The 22,600-nt window shown below is 39.2% G+C and overlaps 1 protein-coding gene across 1 annotated transcript in view; it reads left to right on the top strand.

Moving 5' to 3' along the window:
* RHBDL2 (rhomboid like 2) overlaps window positions 1–22,600 on the top strand; it is a 56,044-nt gene extending 33,444 nt beyond the window's left edge. The window contains exons 4-8 of the mRNA XM_065884890.1: window positions 2,313–2,425; window positions 15,020–15,120; window positions 16,787–16,847; window positions 21,205–21,266; window positions 22,034–22,600. Coding sequence (XP_065740962.1) covers window positions 2,313–2,425; window positions 15,020–15,120; window positions 16,787–16,847; window positions 21,205–21,266; window positions 22,034–22,213 — 517 coding nt within the window. The 3' untranslated portion in view covers window positions 22,214–22,600. The remainder of the gene's footprint in view (window positions 1–2,312; window positions 2,426–15,019; window positions 15,121–16,786; window positions 16,848–21,204; window positions 21,267–22,033) is intronic.

Raw genomic sequence — 22,600 nt, 5'->3', positions numbered from 1 at the left:
AGTACCAGGTACTGGTGACATCCATCCCTTTTGTTTAGATAGAGACTCTCTTAAAAGTCTCCTAGCAGTGTTCTTACCTGCGTCTCATTGGCCAGGACTACGTGACCTGGTTACCCCTAGCTAAGAGAGATTGGGAAAATCAATACCAGCTCTTCTACCCTCACTGGAGGAGGTAGACAAGGGATAAAGAAATGGATGTTGGATTAACTACATAAATATAAACAGAAAAAGGGGATGATCAGGATGGGGATGGCTTCACAGATGACATGGATTCAAGCTGGACCTTGAAGGGTGCATAGAATTTGGATGAAAAAAATTAGTATTTCTCTTCTGGGTATATGACAGGATCTCAGCATTATGCAACTTCTACTCTAGCTGTTGAGCAGCAGAAAGAGTACTTGGGGTGATTCTTTGGGGTTTTGTGCTATTAGTCACTTTGTCCTCACACTGTTCCCAGAGGACAGGATGGGATAGCTTTCTTTGAACTTCTTGTTCCAATTCACAAGGTGCACATATTTCAAAAACCTGTTTATGTCTGAGGTCTCCATAAGATTGGTGTAACTGTCCTGGCTAGGCTGTTCTGTGCTGAATTATGTTTTACGTCTCACGTCTTTGAAGATGGCTTGTACAGTGATAGTTGTGGCTAGATGCACATGTGGCCTAAATGTAAGTAATCTGTTCTGTAGGGTTTGCCCAGAGAACCTCTTCAATGGTCTGCTGGATATCTTTTAAGTAAATTAGAATTCAAAAACACAATCCCTAAAACTAATATGAAAGCGGCTGCACTTTGTGGAAGATTCAACACCTGTGTTATTTTTTAACTTTTTGGTTTAACCCAAAATCTCTTAAAAAAAAATAAAGCATTGTGCTACATGGCAAGTAAATTAAGGATTACTGTAATGTGGTAATTTGCTAAATTACATTCAGAGATTCTCCAGAGATGCTTGTGGGGTTTGACAAGTAAAATAATGTGAATTTCACTTAAAAATATTTTTCCCTATTTAAAAAGTATAATAAAAAGCATCTGTAGGGCTTCCCTGGTGGCACAGTGGTTGAGAGTCTGCCTGCCGATGCTGGGGACACGGGTTCGTGCCCCGGTCTGGGAGGATCCCACATACCGCGGAGCGGCTGAGCCTGCGCGTCCGGAGCCTGTGCTCCGCAACAGTGAGAGGCCCGCGTACCGCGAAAAAAAAAAAAAAAAAAAAAAAAAAGCATCTGTACTCAAAAATGTTATATGCCAAATTATGGTACATGGGAGATACCAACTTTAGCTATTGTTACTAGGTAACTTCTTTTTTTTTTCATTCTGGTAAACTTAAAAAGAAAAAACCTTTTTAATGTAGAAATGGGAATGAAGTTTCTCTTCCCATCTCTTGTTTCATTAAAGACTATCCTGAACTTGCAAGACAGGTTGTTTAAAAATCTATTGAAATTTCGGGGCTTCCCCGGTGGCGCAGTGGTTAAGAATCCGCTTGCAAACGCAGGGGACACGGGTTCGAGCCCTGGTCCAGGAAGATCCCACATGCCGCGCAGCAACTAAGGCCATGCACCACAGCTACTGAGCCTGCGCTCTAGAGCCCGCGTGCCACAACTACTGAAGCCCGCACACCTAGAGCCCGTGCTCCGCAACAAGAGGAGCCACTGCAATGAGAAGTTCACGCACCGCAAGGAAGAGTAGCCCCCGCTCTCCGCAACTAGAGAAAGCCCGCACTCAGCAACAAAGACCCAATGCAGCCAAAAAAAAAAAAAAAATCTATTAAAATTTAGACTCAACATGAGTGAATTAGTATTTTCTCAGTACTACTATGTAACCAAAAACAAAAGCATATGCCGAAGCTGACATATGATGGCAGTTGTCATCTAAACCCCGTAACTGCAAGCTTATTTTCCTTAAAGAAGCCTCATTGCTCTTTGTTTGACATTATCAGTAATTGTTGTAAAACAGAGCTTATAAAATAAATGTATACTTCTGGGACTTCCTGGCGGTGCAGTGGTTGAGACTCTACACTTCCACTGCAGGGGGCACGGGTTTGATCCCTAATCCGAGAACTAAGATCCCACATGCCTCACAGTGCGGCCATAACAACAAAAAAAAAAAAAGTGTACTTCTAAAATGTCCTTTTATCTGCTTTACATATCGAGGCTTCATGTAAGATTTTATTTTTTTAAAAAGTCACCTAAAAAAATTGGAAAGTGGAATTCAAGTTAAGCAAGTTCTTAACTAGAAACAATACATCAATGCCTGTTAATCTCCCAAGGAAATAACTGCCTGGGCTAGTCATAGTATTTGACAACTGTGTTTGTCTCTGCAGAGTTCAGCACGTCCTGGGGAATCTTGTTATGCAACTCGTTTTGGGTATCCCCCTGGAAATGGTCCACAAAGGCCTCCGCGTGGGGCTGGTGTACCTGGCAGGAGTGATTGCAGGTTAGTGTTCTGAATGCAACACAGAATCAACACCTCTGGACTCTTAGGAGGTAATAAACAAAGGTAATAAACATTTTTTTAAAAATAAATTTTATTTATTTATTTTGGCTGCGTTGGATCTTCACTGCTGCCCACAGGCTTTCTATAGTTGCGGGAGCAGGGGCTTCTCACTGCGGTGGCTTCTCTTGTTGTGGAGCACGGGCTCTAGGCACGCCGGCTCAGTAGTTGTGGCTCACGGGCTTAGTTGCTCCGCGGTATGTGGGATCTTCCCAGATCAGAGCTTGAACCCAGGTCCCCTGCATTGGCAGGCGGATTCTTAACCACTGCGCCACTAGGGAAGCCCGGTAATAGACCTTTAAATCAAGATTTATTGCATTCCTCATACGTGCTAGGGTACCTGATGAGTTTAGAAATACGTTAATTAGAGATAAGATAAGAGTATAGAGAGGTCTTTGTGCCCATTCTCAGGTACCTCACAGTCAGACAGGGTTTTGTGCCATTGGAAACTGAGTAGTTTGGTGTTCAGGTGTATATATTGGATAAAGGACTAAAGCCAGAAGGTCCTTATTTGTCAAGACTAATGATTTGGGGAAATAAGGTGATCAAGATTGCATTTAAGGAAGATAACTTCAAGAGAATGTTGAGAATAGCTAAAGGGACCCAAAGACTGGGTAGGGACTATCACCCTGGGACTAGCGGCAAATGCCAATGATCTCTCATACTGGGTGTGCCAAAGATGATTCATTAGGGTGTGGGCAGAAAATATTAGAACTCCTATCTATCCATTTATTTCTTAGAAACTTTAAAAAATTAAACTTTTTATTTTGAGATAATTATAGATTTACACTGTAAGAAGTTAAGTACCTGGAGGTCCCATGTACCCTTTAACCAGTTACCCACAATGGTGACAGCTTGCAAAACTGTAGTACAGTATCCTAATCAGGACATCTACACTGATACAAAGTACAAAATATTTCCAACACCACAAAGATTCCTCACAGTTGCATTTTTACAGCCATACCCTCTTCTCGCCCACCCCTTACATGTTCCTTTACCCCTAGCAACCACTAATCTGTTGTGTCTATCATTTTCTCACTTCAAGAATGTTATATAAATAGAATAATACAGTATATAGCCATTCAGGATTAGCGTTCTTCACTCAGCATAAGTCTCTGGAAATTCATGTAGGTTGTTGCACGTTTCAATAGTTCATTTTTGTTGCTGAGTAGTATTCCATGGTGTGGATGGAAAAGCACCACAAGTTTAATCCTTCACTCATTGGAGGACATTCCAGTTTTTGGCTGTTACAAATGAAGTTGCTATAAACATTTGTGTACAGGTTTTTGCAAACATAAGTACAGTTTTGTGAACATGAGTTTTCATCTCTCTAGGATAAATGTCCAAGAGCAAGTTGGTTGGGTTGTATGGTAGTTGTATATTCAGTTTTTTAAGAACCAGCCAAAATGTTTTTCAGAATGGCTGTTTCATTTTACTTTCCTCCCAGGATTGTATAAGTGACTCAGTTTTCTGCATCCTCACCAGCATTTGTCACTATTTTAAATTAATTAATTAATTAATATTTTTGGCTGTGTTGGGTCTTCGTTGCTGCTCGTGGGCTTTCTCTAGTTGCCGCGAGCGGGGGCTGCTCTTTGTTGTGATGTGCAGGCTTCTCATTGCGGTGGCTTCTCTTGTTGCGGAGCACGGGCTCTAGGCACGTGTGCTTCAGTAGTTGTGGCACACAGACTCAGTAGTTGTGGTGCATGGGCTTAGTTGTTCCGCGGCATGTGGGATCTTCCCAGACCATAGCTCGAACCCATGTCCCCTGCATTGGCAGGCAGATTCTTAACCACTGCACCACCAGGGAAGTCCCTGTCACTATTTTTAATTTTAGCTGTGCTCACACATGTGTGATCTCATCATGGTCTTAATCTGCATTTCTCTAATGGCTAATGATGTTGAACATCTCTTCATGGGCTTATTTGCCATCTGTGTATCCTCTTCAGTGAAATGTCTGTTCATGTCTTTTGCCCACTTTCTAAATAATTAGATTTTTTTTAACTGTTGAATTTTGAGAATTCTTCATATATTCCAGATCCCAGTCCTTTATCAAATATGTAGTTTTCAGATATTCTCTTTTAGTCTGTAGCTTGTGTTTTCATTGTCTTAACAGGGTCTTTTCACAGAGCAAATGTTTTTAATTTTGATGAATTCCAGTTTATCAATTTTTCCTTTTATGAATCAAGCTTTTGGTGTCATGTTTAAGAACCCTTCACCGAACCCTGTTTTGAATATTTTCTCCTATGTTATCTTCTAAAGTTATGTTTTGCACTTTACATTTAAGTATATGATCCGTTTGAGTTGGTTAGTTTTTGTATAAAGTGTGATGTTTAGATTTTCTTTTTGTTTGTTTATTTGCCTATGGATATCCAAATACTCTGGAATAATCTGTTGAAAAGACTATTCTTCCTTCACCGAGTTGCTTTTATGCCTTTGTCAAAAATCAGTTGGCTGTAGTTTTTTTTTTTTTTAATAAACGTATTTATTTATTTTTGGCTGCATTAGGTCCTCATTGCTGTGCGCAGGCTTTCTTTAGTTGTGGCGAGCGGGGGGCTACTCTTCGTTGTGGTGCATGGGCTTCTCATTGTGGTGGCTTCTCTTGTTGCGGAGTACGGGCTCTAGGTGCACGGGCTTCAGTAGTTGTGGCTCATGGGCTCTAGAATGCAGCCTCAGTAGTTGTGGCGCACGGGCTTAGGTGCTCCGTGGCACGTGGGATCTTCCCGGACCAGGGCTCGAACCTGTGTCCCCTGCATTGGCAGGTGGATTCTTAACCACTGTGCCACCAGGGAAGCCCTGGCTGTAGTTTTGTGGAACAATTTCTGGGTTCTCCTTTTTGTTTCATTGATCAATGTGTCTACCCCTCCACCAATACCACATAGTCAGTACCACTGTAGCTATGTAATAAGTCCTGAAATCAGTGAGAGGGATTCCTCTGATTTTTTGCTCATTTTAAAGATTATGCATTTTTCTTTTACATAAAGATGGGTGTCTAATTTTCTTTTTTTCTGTGATAACAAAAAGCTTTCAGTAGTAAGCTACTTAACAGATGTTGCTGAAAAGACAAACACAAAATATGTCTCTTCAAAGACATAATAGTATATTTCTCTTAAGGAGTGATAATGTAACTACTTTTCCAAAGATACTCATGCTATGAAAGGGGCATTTTGAAAACTGGTCAATGGAAATCATTCCATAATTATGTGATTTTGCTCCTGAAGAAGATGCAATAACTCTCACAAGTTCACACTTAAAAAGCCAGGAAACAATTTTCTCAACTGATTTAAAATTTCTCAGTGAAGAGTTTTAGCAGGTTTTAAACTTACTGACTGTAACACTTTCTGATTAGTTTGCAAGAACACATGACTGATGTTAGGAAAGGTGGGAATTAATAGCCACATGACAACAAAATTTTTGCATAATTGGAATAAGTATAGGTAATGATGCAGTTCTTCCATTTGAAACTGGACATTGTTTTTAAATTTTATATTTTGGTAATGACAGTGATTAAGAGAAAACTTCCATGGAAAATAATTGAACTTAGAAGTATATCTTTGCATTTCTGTGTCATGATATTTAACCAGGATTTTTAAAAATAATGCTTATTTAATAACACTGCTCATTGAAAGATTTTTTTTTTAAAGACTATTTTTTAGAGCAGTTTGGGGTTCACAGGAAAACTGAGAGGATGCTACCGAGATTTCCCATTCATCCCCTGCCCCCACACAGGCACAGCCTCCTCCATTATCGACAGAATGGTACACTCGTTACAATTGATTAACCTGCATTGATGTATCACAATCAACCAAAGTCCATGAAAACTAGGGTTCACCCTTGGTATTGTACAGTCTATGGTTTTGGACAAATGTATACTGACATGTATCCATCATCACAGTATCATACAGAGTAACTTCACTGTCCTAAAAATCCTCTATGATCCACCCATTCATCCTTCCCCATCCCCCAACCCCTGGCAACCACTGATCTTTTTACTGTCTCCATCGTTTTCCTTTTCCAGAATGTCATATAATTGGAATGTCATATAATTGGAATCATACAGTATGTAGCCTTTTCAGATTGGTTTCACTTACTAATATGCATTTAAGCTTCCTCCATGTCTTCTTATTGCTTGATAAGAATTTTTTATATCATTAATGAAGTAAAAATAATTTAAAAATGTTGTGTAACCAATATAGCCCATCCTTTAAAATTCTGTTTTTGTGTTTTTAAACACATATACATGTAGTGGTACATATACATGTAATTTATAAGTGAATATACCTATACTGCAGTGGTACATATACATGTCATTTGTAAGTGAATTTACCTATACTGCAGTGGGTAGTTGTATCACTTTCCTAGGGCTGCCACAGACTGGATGGCTTAAAACAGTAGAACTGCATTGTCACACAGTTCTGGAGGCTAGAAGTCTGAATCCAGGTGTCAAGGGCCATGCTCCCTCCGGAACCTATGTGGGAGAACCTGTCCTTGCCTCTGCCCAGCTTCTGGTGGTGGCCATCAGTCTTTGGGGCTCCTTGCCTTGCAGCTGCAGCATTTCAACCTCTGCTTCCATTGTCATATGGCGTTCTCCCTTCATGTGTCCCTGTCTCCTCCTCTTATAAGGACACAGTCATGTTGGTTTAGGGGCCCACCATACTCCAATCTGACCTTGTCTTAATCAGTCACATCTGCAACAATCCTATTTCTACATAAGGTCACGTTCCGAGGTGCTGGGGGGTTAGGAGTTCAACATATTTGGGCGGGGGGTGGGACACACCATCTGACCCATGGTGGTGCTCAAAATTTTACCCATCACAACTGTGTCTGCTTCCCAGAGCAGGGGGGACAGAGAGCAGGAAACCATCATGAGACACGGTAAGGAGATGGGCTTGGCCAGGCTTAGCGATGCAGCTCCCCATTCTACCTCCCTCCTATCTCTGTGGATCCTGTTCTCCCACCTCCTCCTTCTGTCCCTGCACACACCCGTATTTCCTGGCTCCAGCTCCTATACCTGCTTCTCCCACAGCTTGATTTCAGCCTGTGGAATCAGCTCTGCCCCAGTTTCAGAGTGGAGAGAGAAGAGAGAACGTGAATAACCTGTTCACCTCCTCTGCCCATGTTTGCAATAACTTTTGGCAGGCCATCTCTTTGCCGTGCGAGTCTCTCCTTCACGCTGCTGCTTGTCACCTTCCTCAAACACAGATTAGATCATATTACACCCTTGCTAAAACATTTACAGTGGCCGATAGAAAGCTGAAATGTCCAAGATTGCTCTGTGTTACCCTCCACTGTCTGGCCCCACTGCCTTTCATTCTTTTCTTCTTCTCCTCCTTCTCCTTCTTCTTTTTTAAGGAAGAATAAGCTTCTTTATTATGTTTTTAAAAAAGAAATTATATATGAAGAGGTTAGAGGGAGACAAGGTAAAACTTTTTTAAAATCACTTTTGAGGTGTGATTGACATACAAAATTTTGTACATATTTAATGTATACAACCTGATGCATTTGGACTTAAGTATACACCCGTGAACTCATCACCACATTCTATGCTGCAAGCATATCTATCACCTCTGGAAGTTTCTTCCTGCTCAGTGTCTTTCTTTGCTTTTTTTTTTTTTTAAGTGAGGGAAGCAGTAATACTTTATTTTTACCTTTTGACCCCTTTCATCCATTTCTCCCATTGCTTTGCTTTTTTCCCAGATTCCTTCATATGTAACATCATTTTAGTTTCCCTGCCCTTGCTCCTGGCAAAGTGTGGTCTTGAATTAGCAGTATTGGTATCAACTGGGACCTTGTTGAAATGCAGAATTTTGAGCCCCACACCAGACCTACTAACTTGCATTTGAACAAATCCACACGTGATTAGTAAAGATTCAGGAGCGCCGGCCTGCACTCCGCTCAGGGTCCCCCAACCTGACTGACGGTCAGAAGCACCTGGAGAGCTTGTTACAACTGAAGTTATTCAGATCCCACCCAGATCTACTGAATCAGAATCTCTGAGAACATGGCCCTAGGATCTGTGTTCTTTTGTTTTTCTGTTTAGTGTGGTATAATTGACATATAATAACTGCTGATGTTTTGATATGTATATATAACCATGAAACTATCACCACAGTCAAGGTAGTGATTGCTACTCCCCGCCACATTTTCCGGTAACCTGTTGGAATCTCACCTTCCTGCCTCTCCCTGTCCTTCCCTCACCTTCCCCTGGCAACCACTGATTATCATAGGTTCAGCTGTATTTTCTAGAATTTTATATAAATGGAATCATGGAGTATTCTTTTTTTTTTGTCACTTCTTTTATTCAGCATAATTGTTCTGAGGTTTGTCTATGTTGTTGTGTGTACGAATAGTTGATTCCTTTTTGTTGCTGAGTAGTATTCATGGTGGGAATATACAGCAATTTGTTTATCCGTTCTCCTGTTGATGGACATTTGGGTTGTTTCCAGTTTGGGGCTATTACAGATGAAGCTACTATGAACACTGGTGTACAGTCTTCATGTGGACAAATGTTTTCAGTTCTCTTGGGTAAATACCTAGGAATAGAATGGCTGGATTCTATCATGGGGTTACATTTAACTTTTAAGAAACTACCAAACTTTTAAAATAGCTTTACTGTGATATAATTCATATACCATACAGTTCACCCATTCAAACTGTATAATTCAATGTTTTTAAATTAATTTACAGGGTTAGGCGCCCTTTATCACAATCTAAATGTAGAATATTTTTGTGCCCCAAAGAAACCCTGTGCCCATCAGCAGTCACTCCCCACTCCTCACCCCAAATCCCTTCCCCAGCCTTAGACAACCACTGATCTACTTTCTGTCTCTTTAGGTTTACCCATTCTGCATATTTCATATAAATGGAATCATAAAGTGTGATCTTTTTTGACTCTTTTTTCCACTTAGCATAATGTTTTCATCCTTCATCCATGTTGGAACATGTATAAGTACTTCATTCCTTTTTACTGCTGGATACTTTCCATTATATGGATATACAACATTTTCTTTATCCATTCACCATTTGGTGGACATTTGGGTTGTTTTCACTTTTTGGCTATTATGAATAATACTGCTATAAACATTCATGTACAAGTTTTTGTGTGGATCTCTTGTGTATATACCTATGAGTGGAATTACTAGGTCGCATGGTAACAAAGTGGTACCATTTTACATCCCCACCATAAGTTCCAGTTCCTCCATATACTCATCAACACTTGGTATGGTCAGTCTTTTAATTTTAGCCAATCTGTTGGGTATATAAAGGTATCTCATTGGGTTTAAATTTGCATTTCCTAATGAGAATGATGGTGAACATCTTTTAATGTGCTCAGTTGCTATCCATATATCTTCTTCAGTAAAGTATCTGTTTAAATCTTTTGCCCATTTAAAAATTGAATTACAGGGACTTCCTGGTGGTGCAGTGGTTAAGACTCTGCACTCCCAATGCAGGGGGCCTGGGTTCGATCCCTGGTCAGAGAATTAGGTCCCACATGCATGCCACAGCTAAGGAAGCCCACATGCTGCAACTAAGGAGCCCGCCTGCCGCAACTAAGACCCAGCGCAACCAAATAAAAAAAATTGAATTGCATTCCTTTACATTCCTTATTATATATTATTATTACAATTTCTTTTTTATTTTTGGCTGCGTTGGGTCTTCATTGCTGCATGTGGGCTTTCTCTAGTTGCGGTGAGCAGGGGGATACTCTTCATTGCAGTACACGGGCTTCTCATTGTGGTAGCTTCTCTTCTTGCAGAGCATGGGCTCTAGGCACTTGGTCTTCAGTAGTTGCAGCATGCAGGCTCAGTAGTTGTGTCATGCAGGCCCTAGAGTACGTGGGCTTCAGTAGTTGTGGCACGTGGGCTCATGGGCTCTAGAGCACAGGCTCAGTAGTTGTGGCACACGGGCTTAGTTGCTTTGCAGCATGTGGGATCTTCCCGGACCAGGGATTGAACCCTTGTCCCCTGCATTGTCAGGTGGATTCTTAGCCACTGTGCCACCAGGGAAGTCCCTATTAAAAGTTCTTTATCACACATGTGACTTACAAATATTGCCTTCTAGTTTGCTGCTTGTCTTTTCATTCTCTTAACAGTATCTTCTGAAGAGTCAAATTTTTGAATTTTGATTAAGTATAATTTATCAGTTTTTAAGTTTTAGGAATTATGTTTTTAGTGTCATATTTAAGAAATTTTGCCTAGCCCAAGGTCACAAAGATTTTCTCTGTGTTTTGTTCTAGAAGTTTTATAATCTTAGGCTTTACATCTAGGTATACGATCCATTTTTATACATGGTGCAAGGTATGGATTGAAGTGTCACTTTTTTGAATGTAAATGTCTAACTGTTCCAGCATCATTGGTTGAGAAGACAATCCTTTCTTTACTGAATTGCCTTTGCATCTTGTCAGAATCAATTGTCCATATATATGTGGGTTTATTTCTGGACTTTCTGTTGTGTTTCCCTCATATATTTGTATATCTTTACACCAATACCATACTGTCTTGATTACTGTAGTTTTCTATTAAGTCTTGAAATTGGGATGTGTCAGTGCTCCAACTCTGCTCTTTTTCAAAGTTGGTTTGGTTATTCTAGGTCCTTTGCATTTCCATGTGAACTTTAGAATCAGTTTGTCAATTTCTACAAAAAAGTCTACTGGGATTTTGATTTGGATTGCAATGAATCTTTAGATCAACTTGGGGAGAATTGATATTTTAACAATATTGGAGTCTTCCAACCCATGAACAAGGTATAGATTTCTATTTATTTAGGTCTTTCAAAATTCCTTTCAACATCTTTTTTGTTTTCAGTGTTTAGGTCTTACACATTTTTGGGGTCAGATTTATTTCTATATTTCATATTTTTGATGTACTGTAAAGGGTACTATTTTTAAAATTTCTACTTCTGATTTTTCATTGCTATTACATAGAAATGCAGTTCATTTTTTGTATATTGATCTTGTATCCTCCAACCTTGATAAGTTCCCTTATTATTCCTAGTAGTTAGTCTAATAGTTTAACTGTTAAACAATGAACTTCTAAAGAGATTTAAATAATAACAAAATCTTGTATATTTGCCCACATCCTTACCATTTCTAATGCTCTTCATTCCTTTGTGTAGCTCCATATTTCCATCTGATATCTTTTTTTGTCTTCCTGAGGATTTCCTTTAACATTTCTTTTAGCATGGGTCTGTTAGTCATTAATACTTTCAGCCTCTGTATGTCTGAAAAAAAAAATCTTTATTTTGCCTTCGTTGTTGTAATATATTTTATTAGGTTTGGAATTATAGCTTGACAGTATTTTTCTCTCAGTACTTTAAAATGTTGTTTTCTCATTTGCATTGTTTCCAGTGAGAAATCTGTTGTCATCCTTACCTTTGTTTCTCAGTATGAAGCGTGTCTTTTTGTTCTGGATGCTTTTAAGCATTTTAACTGTTTTGAGAATGTGATTTTGTTATGCCTTGGTGTGCTTTTCTTCACGTCTCTTGTGTTTGGGATTTGTTGAGGTTCGTGGATCTGTGGGTTTATAGTTTTCATAAAACTTTGGAAAAACTTTGGCCGTAATTTCTTCAAGTATTTTTTTCTGTATCTGCTTTCATTCCTCTTTTCTGGGGACTCCAATTATGTATTTATTATTATACATATCAGAAGACTGCTTGAAATTGACCTATAGCTCATTAATGCTGTATGCATTTAAAAAAATATCCTTCTCTGTGTGTTTTATTTTGGATAGTTTTATTGCCATGTCTTCATGTTCACTAATCTATTCTTCTGCAATGTCTAATCAGCCAATCAACTGAACAAGTTTATGTTTTCATTTTAGACATTGTAGTTTTCATCTTTAGAAGTTTGATTTGAGCCTGTTTCATTTCTTATATAGTGCTATTTAACTTTTGAACATAGAGAATATAGTTGTAATAATTATTTATTGCCCTTACTTGCTAAATCTTACACCTGTGTCAGTTTTGGTAGGTTTTTTTTTTTAATTGAAGTATAGTTGATTTACAATATTGTGTTAGTTTCAGGTTTACAGCAAAGTGATTCAGATATATACATATATATATATATATATTTTTTTTTTCCAGATTCTTTTCCCTTATAGGTTACTACTAGATATTGAGTATATTTCCCTGTGCTATACAGTAGGTCCTGTTGGTTATCTATTTTATATATAATAGTGTGTGTATGTTAATCTCAAACTCCTAATTTATCCCTCCCCCCTCCCTTTTAATAACCATAAATTTGTTTTCTATGCCTGTGCGTCTATTTCTCTATTGAAAATAAGTTCATTTGTATCATTTTTTAAAGATTCCATATAAAGGAGAAACTAACACACCATTGTAAAGCAATTATACTCCAATAAAGATGTTAAAAAAAAAGATTCCACATATAGGTGATATCATATTATATTTGTATTTCTGTCTAGCTTACTTCACGTAGTATGATAATCTCTATGTCCATCCATGTTGCTGCAAATGGCATTGTTTTCATTCTTTTTTTATGGCTGAGTGCTATTCCACTGTGTGTGTATACCACTTCTTTTTTTAACCTCATCTTCTTTATCCGTTCATCTGTTGATGAACATTTAGGTTGCTTCCATGTCTTGGCTATTGTAACTAGTGCTGCAGTGAACATTGCAGTGCATATATGTTTTCAAGTTATAGTTTTCTCCGGATATTTGCCCAGGAATGGGATTGCTGGATCATCTATGGTAACTCTTTTTTTAGTTTTGGTAGGTTTTTTTGTCTGTTGTTTTTGTTTTTTGTTTTCTGGCTGTGCCACATGGCTTGTGGGGTCTTAGTTCCCCAACCAGGGATTGAACCCAGGCCCTCAGCAGTGAGAGCTTGGAGTTCTAACCACTGGACTGCTAGGGAATTCCCAGTTTTGTTAGGTTTTAATTGATTTTTTTCTCTTCATTATGGGTCATACTTTCCTGCTTCTTTGCATGTCTGACAATTTTTTTCTGGATGCTAGACATTTTATCTTTGGATGGTGGATATTATTATATTCCTATAAACATTCCTTAGATTTGTTCTGTAACTCAGTTAAGTTACTTGGAAGCTGTCTGAACTCTAGCTGCCTGGATCTATATGGACCTAAGACTCTAGACTCTATCTCATCAACTTAAAGTTTACTGTGATCTGCCTAGGTTCCCCCTTCATGTACTGCAGCCTACAGTCTCTCTCAAGGCAGTAAGCTGGGCAATTAGTCAACTCATCTTATTTATTTCTTGTTTCTCAGGATTCACTGTCCTTTGTTATCTGATGTCCAGTATCTTGAAGACCATTGTTTCATGTATTTTGTCCACTACTTTCAGCTGTTTCAAGCAGGAGGAAAAATTTTATCCTTGGCACTTCACTGTGGCCAGAAGTGGACATCTGTATTTTAAAAATAAATTTCTCATGATTAAGACACAACCACCCCAGCCCTAGTTTGTAGGTTAACATTTGAAAACCACTGCTTTAATCCTAATGGACGACTTCTCACTGATCTTCAGTCATCCATATAACTTTGTTTCTATGTCTTTGCTATTCCAGATTCCCAAGTCCTGACCTTCTTCCCCCTTGTTTTCCCTGTCCAATCTTAAAGGGTCTTCAGAGTTTAAACAAAATGCTGTCTCCCTCCTCTCAGAGTAGCAGGGCTTCCATCTCTCTGCTGAGAAAGTCGTTCTTCCCTAAATGCTTCCATAGCAAATTTATTACATTAAAAAAATCATAGTAGTTGATATATTCTGCATTTTATGATAACCGTTTGCTCATCCATTTGTAAGATTCCTAAGGTCAGACACTTTGTCTTTTTTTGCATAAAATAGGTATTGTATTGTGTTGTATCCTAAGGAATGAAGGAGGGCCTTGAAGGCAAGAGAATGAGGAATAGAACTAAGCAGTACAGAGAGAACACCTCAGAGTTTCATAAGGTGGTTCTAAAGTCTTGTTTTGGTTCAGGCAATATAAGATTGGGTTAGCAATAGGTTTCATCTTGCCTGGTGAATGTGACTGAATAGTATGTTAAGAAGGATTCTGAGACCACAACTTGACTCCATGAGAAAGCTAGCCTTTAGATAATAAAATGTTGGAATGTCTCAGGTATTTTGATAGTTTTGGCTGAACATGTAGGATATTTTGAAACAATGGCTAACAAGTATAAAATACATGTCACAGAGTGTTCTAAGCATGATGCACATATAAACTCATTTACTTCTCCTGACAACCCATTGAGGTAAGTTCTATTAATATCCCCATTTTGTAAACAGGGAAACTAAGGCACAGAGACGTTAAGAAACTTGTTCCAGTCACAGTTGGTTATTCTGGCTCCAGAGCCTGTGTTTTCATCACCGTTATACTGTCTTCATATTGAACATTTAATGTTTCATAAAAATTGAGGGAGTTAGCCCACATAGCTATACTTTTCTAGTATGGAAGGGACAAAGTGAATTTGTTGTTTGTTAATATAATTGTCCAAGCTTCCCCAACTTTTACATTAGAAAGATTTATCCTTCATGATTTTTATAGTCATACCTGATTCTTTGTGTTTTATTTCTTTAGGATCTCTAGCCAGCTCCATCTTTGACCCACTCAAATCTCTTGTGGGTGCTTCAGGAGGAGTCTATGCTCTGATGGGAGGCTATTTCATGAATGTTCTAGTGGTAAGAACTTTGGGAGTGGAATCTATGGACCTTAAATTTTTTTTTTTTTTAAACAATTACTGGTATTTGGTTCAGGGCATCTTCATTTATCAATATTTACTAAGAACACATCTTCCATTTGGCCACAAGAGTTTTCCTTTCATATTTTATCTTTATTTTTTTCTCCCGATCTCAAAAATAATGAATATTAAATAAAATTCAAAATTGAAAAATAGGAAGTCAAAGTTCCCAGTTTAGTATCTGTTAACAGTTTGATATACATCCCTTCAGACATTTTCTATGTGTATTCAAAATTCTACCAATAGTAATGCTACAAAAATGGAACTACCCTTATATTGTTCTGCATCTTAACATAAAGTATCCTATCTACTCATGGCAGTACACAGAAATCCAGCTCAGCCTTTTCAGGCGCTCCACATCACACTCTATATAGCTGTATCCCGACATTTAATCCTTAATTGAAAAGAAATCTCGGGTGATTACAGCTTTTCACATTTCAAAATAATGCTGTAAGGCATGTTCTTTCACACCTATCTTTTTGCATTTGTGTGATTCTTTTTGCAGGTAAATTCCTAGAAGTGGATTTACTGGGTGAAGGCTTTACATTTTCATTGATAAATGCCTCCAAAGTTGCATACCATTTTACACGCCCATGATATAGTATGTGAGATGCCAACCACTTTTTAAAACAGGCTAAAATCCCGACTAAGTTAACCCTTTAACCACATAGGTGTGCTTTAAAGATACTCTAGGAGGAAGAAATATGAATCAATTAAAAAACTATTCAAAAAATAGAAGTCATTTAGAAAAATGTTTTTCAAACTTTGGATTGCAACCCATCAGTGGTTGTGAACGCAGCTGAAGGGATTGTGAAAATCCCTTTACAAACAAAAATTTCAGTACACATCACGTGTAATAAGGATAAGTACTATTTGATTTATGTGTGTTATGTAAATTATTTGTTACTGTAGGTCATGGTCACAACAATTTGAAAATAATTGATTTAGAATAAACACAGCTATTTCAGCATCTCTACTCTCTGGGAAGAGAGTTAACTTGAAAGGGAAGGGAGAGGTAACGCGGGCTGAAGTGGGAGTATCTTTCTGAGTCTGCTCTGTCCTCTAGTAACACACGAGGGTACTGCAAGCTGGTGTGAGATTTTTCAAAGCTAAAATCCAACTGGGTTGTTTTTGGACCGACCGACATTTAACATTTTTTGAAATTATCTAAAAAAATAAAGGTAATACTCAAATTTTAGTTGTTTTTGCTAACTCCTACTTAGAAAGAGGGTAAAGATGTATCAAATGAATATTAACCAAAAAACTTGGAAATATTCCATCAGATTTAGTTTGACAACATGCATTAACTATCTATGACTTATTAAGTGTTGATTTTTTGTTACTTATATTTAGATTATTTCCTGCTAATAAAATTGTGTCTACTTTATATCAAGGAATTTAATATCATGTTTCATTTTCACTCCAAAGTGCACCAGCATTGTGCTTCCCAAATTACATTTGAAAACTGGGCTGTTACACGGATGCTTTGTTTTGCAAATATTTGACACTCACACTTTATTTTAAATGATAAAGCAGATGAAGGGGGAGGACAGTTGAAGTTTCATTTGCCAATAGATAGCTTATATTATTATTTATCTCTTTGCAAGAATTTTCGAGAAATGATTCCTGCCTTTGGAATTATCAGACTACTCATCATCGTCCTTATAAGTAAGTGTGTCTTGTGAACACTTCACACCTTCAATTTTATGGGTTCAACCGTCAGAAGACCTTCTCACATTTCCCAAACACTAACAAGTAGGATGACCATCAGCCTAGAGTCAGAAAGAATGGTTCGGCTTCAGAGCCCTAAGCAGACAGGTGTGAATGGAGTTTTCACAGACCCTGGTGGGTGGTTCTTAGAGGTGCCTCTGTTTCTTTCTGGACTGTGGGGAGTCAAGAGAGTAGGGCTCGAGGCACTTCGTCCACTTCAACCACAATACCATCGTTTATGGATTTAAAAATATATATATATTTAAAAATATTTATTTATCTTTAGCTGCGTTGGGTCTTCGTTGCTGCATGCAGGCTTTTCTCTAGTTGCGGCAAGGGCTACTCTTCGTTGCAGTGCGCGGGCTTCTCATTGCGGTGGCTTCTCTTGTTGTGGAGCACGGGCTCTAGGCACGCGGGCTTCAGTAGTTGTGGCGCATAGGCTTAGTTGCTCTGCGGCGTGTGGGATCTTCCCGGACCAGGGCTTGAACCCCTGTTCCCTGCATTGGCAGGCAGATTCTTAACCACTGCGGCTCCAGGGAAGCCCCTGGATGTTTAAAATTTTTTATTTAAAAAAATTTTTTATTGGAGTGTAGTTGATTTAAAATGTTGTGTTACTTTCTGCTGTCATTTATGTTTTATATACTGGATTTTTCTTGTTCATACATTAGATTCTGTGTATGATTTTGTCAGAAAGGCAGAGCTTGAAAACCATTCATATAATCCATTTTCTTCCTCAATTTCAGTTTAAAAAAAAAAAAACTGATCTAGGATATAAGCATGGAGCGGTGGCTGAGGACTGAAAATGAGAGCAGAGGTGAAGGAAGAGAGGGGTCAGGGAAGTAGGAGCATGACTGGTGTGGCTTTGGAAATCTCCAGGAATGACAGTCTAGAATTACATGCCGAAAGAACTTAGGAAGTGTGTTCAGTCTGGAGAAGAGGTGGAATTTTAGGCGTGTCTGAAAGTCAGCATTTTGGACGCGTGGCAGGCCATACAGAGTAGAAGCAAACAAGAGTGAAGGCAGAGCTGGTAACTTGTATTTCTGGATCTGCTCCTGCTGAAGCTGTATCTGCATGGAGGGTGCGGGGAGAATGCGGGGAGAAGGCTGACCCTGGGGCCAGACTGTTGGCTCAGACTTGAAGGCCAAGACAGAAGTGACACTTGATACAGGCTAAGCTTTTGGCTGTCCACAGAGTAGGAAAAAATGATTCTGCAAATTGGTATCAAGAGTTCAAAAAAGAGACTAAATTAAGTTTATGAACGCTTTAACTGTAAAAACAATATTTCATCCCGAGAGAAAAGAAGTGACTTGTTTCTAGTCTATACCATACCATATATACTGTTTTTCTCCATAAGAAATCCAAAAAGTGAGGGAAACTAGTCAGCGCAGAAAGGAGGACGGATGTCTGGGAGTTAGTTAGGAGAGTTGCTGTGCAGGCAGAGCCGTCTGAGTCACAACCAGAACCAAGGGACAAGTCCTTAGACAGAAAAATATTCTTACACAAGTTATCTGGGTCATCAGTCAATCTGTTTCTTTCAGGTAATTATGAATGACTTTTGTAAAATAAGCCTCAAACCCTCAGTGAGGAAAAGGTTTTCATACTCTAATACCCTTTAATGTTGGAGTAAAAGCTCTTTCCTCGTGCACAGGGTTATCTCCAAATATAGTTTATGTAACATTCTGTCATTCTTTCTTTTCTTTTTTTAATTGGGGTATAGTTGCTTTAAACATTTTGTCACTCTTGAGGTAAGTAATACAATCACTGAATGATGTGCTTTTATTATATCCTACAAACATAGGTAGGACACACTAACATCAACCTTCCCCACAGGCCATTTCTAAAAGTTCTTTGGCTTGGTTTACCTATTATTGTAAATGAGAGAAGTTAGAACAAACTCCGGATTAATGAAATACAAGTACATTTTAATTTTAAACATGTTTCCTTGGGAAAATGTATAGTTTTTTGGGTTTTTTTTAATGGTAAATATTATTCCTAATTGTGAAGCACAATTGGCCCTAGGACCTTCCTTCATTAAGCATTATTTGTTGGATCTGTTTTTTAACAAAGCAACTGACCTTCCCCGGAAAAAGTTCAGGAAATCTCACATTTTCATCCTTCAAAAAAATCCGTATAAAGGCAGCTCCCTTAAAATGAGTGTCAAATTTTATTGAAGACAGTGATTTGGTTTATTGGAATGAGGGCTTCTTTTCAGATGGGAAGACAGGTCTCAGTTTAGAGACTGCAGCAGCTTAGAAGTAAACTCCCCTGGGAAGCAGAAAGGGCCAGGCAGGTGTAAGTCAGAAGTGGCCAAAACAAGAGAGAAATTGAATGGAGAAATTGACATGCTAAGGGTTACAGAGAGTTTTTGAAAGGAGGTCTCCTACTGTGGAAGACTAGACCAAAGTAACTGTTTCCAGTAAGTCAACCCTGTTTTCCAGCAGTGGTTTTCTTATACTTTCCTAGCCCTATCTCTGTTATTTACCCTGGATCAGGAATTGCAAATGATCAAAAAAACAATATAGCCACATTTATCCAGCATTTTGTGTGATAGTCATTTACAATTAAATTAACATTGAGTACTTCTCCTCGACCTCAATTTCTATCCAGTGACTTCAGTGTCAATACTATATTGAAAGGGAAACTAGCCAGAACACATGGTCCTGATGCTGTTTTCCCAAAGGCAAGGACTAGGTCTTTCTGTCTCCTAGGACATTCGCTAAGTAGAGCACAGGGAATTGGGGGATGGATGTGGAATGTGACAGCTGCAGGAGATGTTTCCAAGTGCACACGTAGGGCAGAGTTCTTCTAAGCCAAGAAACCTGGAAGCTCTTTTAGCATCAGAGATCTGACTTACTTGAGGAATGTCTAAGCTCTGGCTCTCAGTGTTCCATTAGAAAATGTGGACTCATTTCCTTTTTGGGCCCATCTTCTGTTCTCCTGATGGCAATCAGAGGTGATTAGTGTGGTGGGTGAGAGTGAAGCCTCCCAAATCCCACTACTCCCTCTGAGATGGGCGGCCTTGGGCAAGTACTTAACCTCTGTGTTTTGGTTTCTTTATGTATAAAACGCCACCGTCATTCCTCACTTGGGTTCCTACAGTAGTAGTAAGTAGCTTGTCTGCTTGCTCCTGTCTTTGCTTCCTTAGAGTATGTTTCCTATACAGCAGCCAGAATCATCTTTTAAAAACGTAAGTCAGACATGTCACTCCTGTGCTCAAAAGTTTCAAAGCATAAAAGTCAAAGTCCTTACAGTGGTCCATAAGGGCCCTACATGATCTGCATCTGCTTCTGTTTGATCTCATCACCTACTACTTTATCCCTAACTTTAGTCCAGAATCACCCGAAGGTCTTGTTAAAACACAGACTGCCGAGCCCTACCTTTAGAGTTTCTGGTTCAGTAAGTCTGGGGTGGGCCTGAGAATTTTCATTTCTAGTAAGTTCCCAGTGATGCTGGGATCCCAGTGGGGCAGGGAACCATCCTTTGAAAACCACCTATGGGACCAGATCAACTGCTTTGGTATTCCTCAAACACACCAGGTGGATGGTCCTGCCTTAGGGACTTTGCACTTCCCTCTGCCTAGAGGACTCTTACTTCAAAGGTCAGCATGGCTTGCTCCCTTATCTCTATCAAATGCCATATTCTCCTTGAGATCCCCCCTGACTCTCCAGTTAAAAATCACACCCTAGGGCTTCCCTGGTGGCACAGTGGTTGAGAATCTGCCTGCCGATGCAGGGGACGCGGGTTCGTGCCCCGGACCGGGAAGATCCCACATGCCATGGAGCGGCTAGGCCCATGAGCCATGGCCGCTGAGCCTGCGCGTCTGGAGCCTGTGCTCCGCAACGGGAGAGGTCACAACAGTGAGAGGCCCGCGTACCAAAAAAAAAAAAAAAAAATCACACCCTACTCCCAGCATTCCCAATTCTCCTTCTTCTCTTTGTGTGTTCTCCATAGCACTAAGCACCATTTGACAATACTGTATGTTTTACTTATTCATTTGCTTTCCCCAACTAGACTTTCAGTTCCATGAGGCAGTCTGATCTGTTCACGGCAGTATCTCCACCATCTAGAGTAGTGCCTGCACATGGGAGATAATCAATAAATACTTGTTGGATCAATACATCTATAAAATGGGATAATGATAGTACCTATTTCATGGGGCTGTTGTGAGGATTAATGATGCAGGTTAGTACATGTAAAACTCTTAGAACAGTACCTAGCACAGAGTCTCAATAAACGTTGTTATTTAGTGCGCCAAAAATAACTGGCGCACTATTTTGGAGATCGTGGGGCTTCACTGGGCTGTTTTCCCTTCTAGTTGTGTCGGACATGGGATTTGCTCTCTACAGAAGGTTCTTTGTCCCTGCAAATGGGTCCCCGGTGAGTTCAGTTTATTATTTTTTAAATTACCTATCATATCAATAGCTAAAAAGGGTCACCAAATAGGGGCAACAATTCTGAGATTTAGGACAGTCAGTTTTACACTTGGAAGTTAAGAAAATTCCTGAGGAAATCAGCCTTTTAGATTGTCCTTTTCACTTCTCTCTCTCATAGCCCTGACAACTGGCTCTAGTTCTCTGCACCTGCTATACTGGTAACTATTCCAAAAAACAGGAGTGAAGGGACTTCACAGAGAATAAAATGCGGACTGGAAAGCAGCAATAATTTGGGTCCAGATGAATTTACAATAAAAAGAAAACTGACAAAGATTTCCAGTTTTATTGAAACTGGTCTTTGAATTTGGTAGTTTCTGTTTGACTATCTGTGTGTACTTTTTAATTTAGACATGCCATTTATGTGGGATCAGATTATGCTCCTATAGAGATCCCTCATGGCACCTCAACTCTTACTCTCTTGGTTGGCCTTATATAGAACCATCCTAAACGCAATGATGACCAAGAATAAAGAAAAATGATGGCTCTGTCTTGTGTACTCAGAGTCAGTGAACTGATATTTTTTTTAGCTTTGCATGATTTGGAATATCTCCTCTCTGTGCACATGGAGTTTTTTTGTCTCTTTTGTCTCACCACCTTGCTGTTCAGACTTTTAAGACTCTTTGACTGGGATGGTATTTGTTTCTTAAACAGCTGAAATATGCAATTAACATTTTCTTCACTTATTCCCATTTTTTCCCCTTTTTTCTCAAGGTGTCTTTTGCAGCTCACATTGCAGGTGGATTTGCTGGGATGTCCATTGGTTATACCGTGTTCAGCTGCTTTGATAAGGCACTGCTGAAAGATCCAAGGTTTTGGATAGCAATTGCAGCTTATTTAGCTTGCGTCTTATTTGCCGTGTTTTTCAACATTTTCCTATCCCCAGCGAACTGACTTGCCCCTAACACAAACCAATTAATAAAAAGAGCCATCTGGGAAAAAACTGGAGAACTCTCTATGAAGAAACAGAGAAGTCCCAGCAAATGCTAACAATTTTATAAAGAGGACAAAACACCCTTGAAGTCGCCAGTTTCAAAGACTGCTTACAAAAGGAGTTAGGGTTTAAGGAAGGGGCTCGTCTGTGCATGAGGGGGAAGAGGAAGAAAGAAAAGGGAAGGGAAGTGAGAACCAAAGATTGGCTCTTTCCCAGGCATGCTGCATGAGGGTATGTATCCTCTAAAAGAGACTTACTCTCCTAGGAGGGTATACTATAGAGATTGCTTTATAGAATCCACAAATAATGTTCTATGCTGAAAATAAAAACTTTTCACATCTGTCAGA

This window comes from Phocoena phocoena, chromosome 1 (genome assembly GCF_963924675.1).
Source record: "Phocoena phocoena chromosome 1, mPhoPho1.1, whole genome shotgun sequence".
In the NCBI taxonomy this organism is placed as follows: domain Eukaryota; kingdom Metazoa; phylum Chordata; class Mammalia; order Artiodactyla; family Phocoenidae; genus Phocoena; species Phocoena phocoena.
The sequence above is the reverse complement of the archived record's forward strand: the minus strand, read 5'-3'. Positions and strand labels throughout refer to the sequence as shown.